The sequence below is a fragment of the Monoraphidium neglectum genome, assembly GCF_000611645.1.
Source record: "Monoraphidium neglectum strain SAG 48.87 unplaced genomic scaffold scaffold04794, whole genome shotgun sequence".
NCBI lineage: Eukaryota > Viridiplantae > Chlorophyta > Chlorophyceae > Sphaeropleales > Selenastraceae > Monoraphidium > Monoraphidium neglectum.
The window spans coordinates 1-984 of NW_014008835.1; the positions used below are offsets into that span (position 1 = coordinate 1).

At 72.4% G+C, this 984-nt stretch overlaps 1 protein-coding gene across 1 annotated transcript in view; it reads right to left on the reverse strand.

Moving 5' to 3' along the window:
• Nucleotides 1-336: 336 nt before the first annotated feature.
• Nucleotides 337-984, reverse strand: part of MNEG_14821 (paired amphipathic helix protein Sin3a) — a gene marked incomplete at both ends in the record, with an annotated part of 1,931 nt that continues 1,283 nt past the window's right edge. Inside the window, 2 exons of the mRNA XM_014036707.1 lie at nucleotides 337-462; nucleotides 644-734. Coding sequence (XP_013892161.1) covers nucleotides 337-462; nucleotides 644-734 — 217 coding nt within the window. The remainder of the gene's footprint in view (nucleotides 463-643; nucleotides 735-984) is intronic.

Consider the following 984-nt stretch of genomic DNA (forward strand, 5'->3'; position numbering starts at 1 on the left):
GGGTGGCTTTGTGGGGGGGAGGGCCCAGGGGATGGCGTCAGGTGCACGGCATGCTTGCGAGGCTGCAGAGGGCGCGGCTTTGACTGGTCGCAGGATGCCGGCGAGCCGGCGTTGGGCCAAACAAAATCATGCCGCGGCTGCACGCCGCGTCATCCCACAGCCAAGCCCCTGGCCCCGAGCGCTGGCGCCAGCCCCCATGGGCTCCGCGTTGCGGCGCAGCCGCCGCCGCCTGCTGCAGCAGCCGCTCAGGCCCCTCCTGCCTTCCTCCGCGTCCGGCTGGAAACCTTCCAACCACTGATACGCGCCCCAAACCGCCGCCCCAGATCACGAGCCAGATCACGCCCTCACCTCGTCGTCCTCAACCTCGTGCACCTGGATCTCAAAGCCCTGCGACCGCAGGGCCGCGCAGGGGCGGCCGCAGCGCACGGCAAGGTACTCAGCCGGCCGCCGCGCCGCCCGCAGCTGCGGTCGCCAGACGTGCCATTCCCCCCCCCCCTGGCTTTCCGCGCCCGCGGCCGCAGCCCCCTCTGTCGCTCCCACATGCATGCACGTGCGCATGCACCCCACCACACCCTCCATGCAGCCCCCATGCGGGCCTCATGCGCCCCATGTCGACCCATGCATCCACCCGTCCGCCGCCCACCTTTGGGAGGAACGTGTTGAACCCCAGGATCAGCTCCTTGTTGCCCCGAAACAGGTCCTTCACCCGCTGGATCACGCCCGCGGTGTCGATTCTGCCAAACAGGGGCGCCGGGCGAGCACAGAGCCGGTCTTGCAGGCAGCCAAGAGGGGACGCCGTGGCCCGCGTTATGGCCGCGCGGGCGTCGCCGCTGCTGGTGGCGTGTGCGGTCGGCAGCCTGACCGCCGCGGCCTCCAGCCGCCGCCGCACTGCTGCTACGGCGGCCTCCCTGGCCCGCATGGCGAGGCGGCGCCGCGCATGGCACACAGCGATGGCGACTGCCGCCGCCGCCGCCGCCGCCGCTC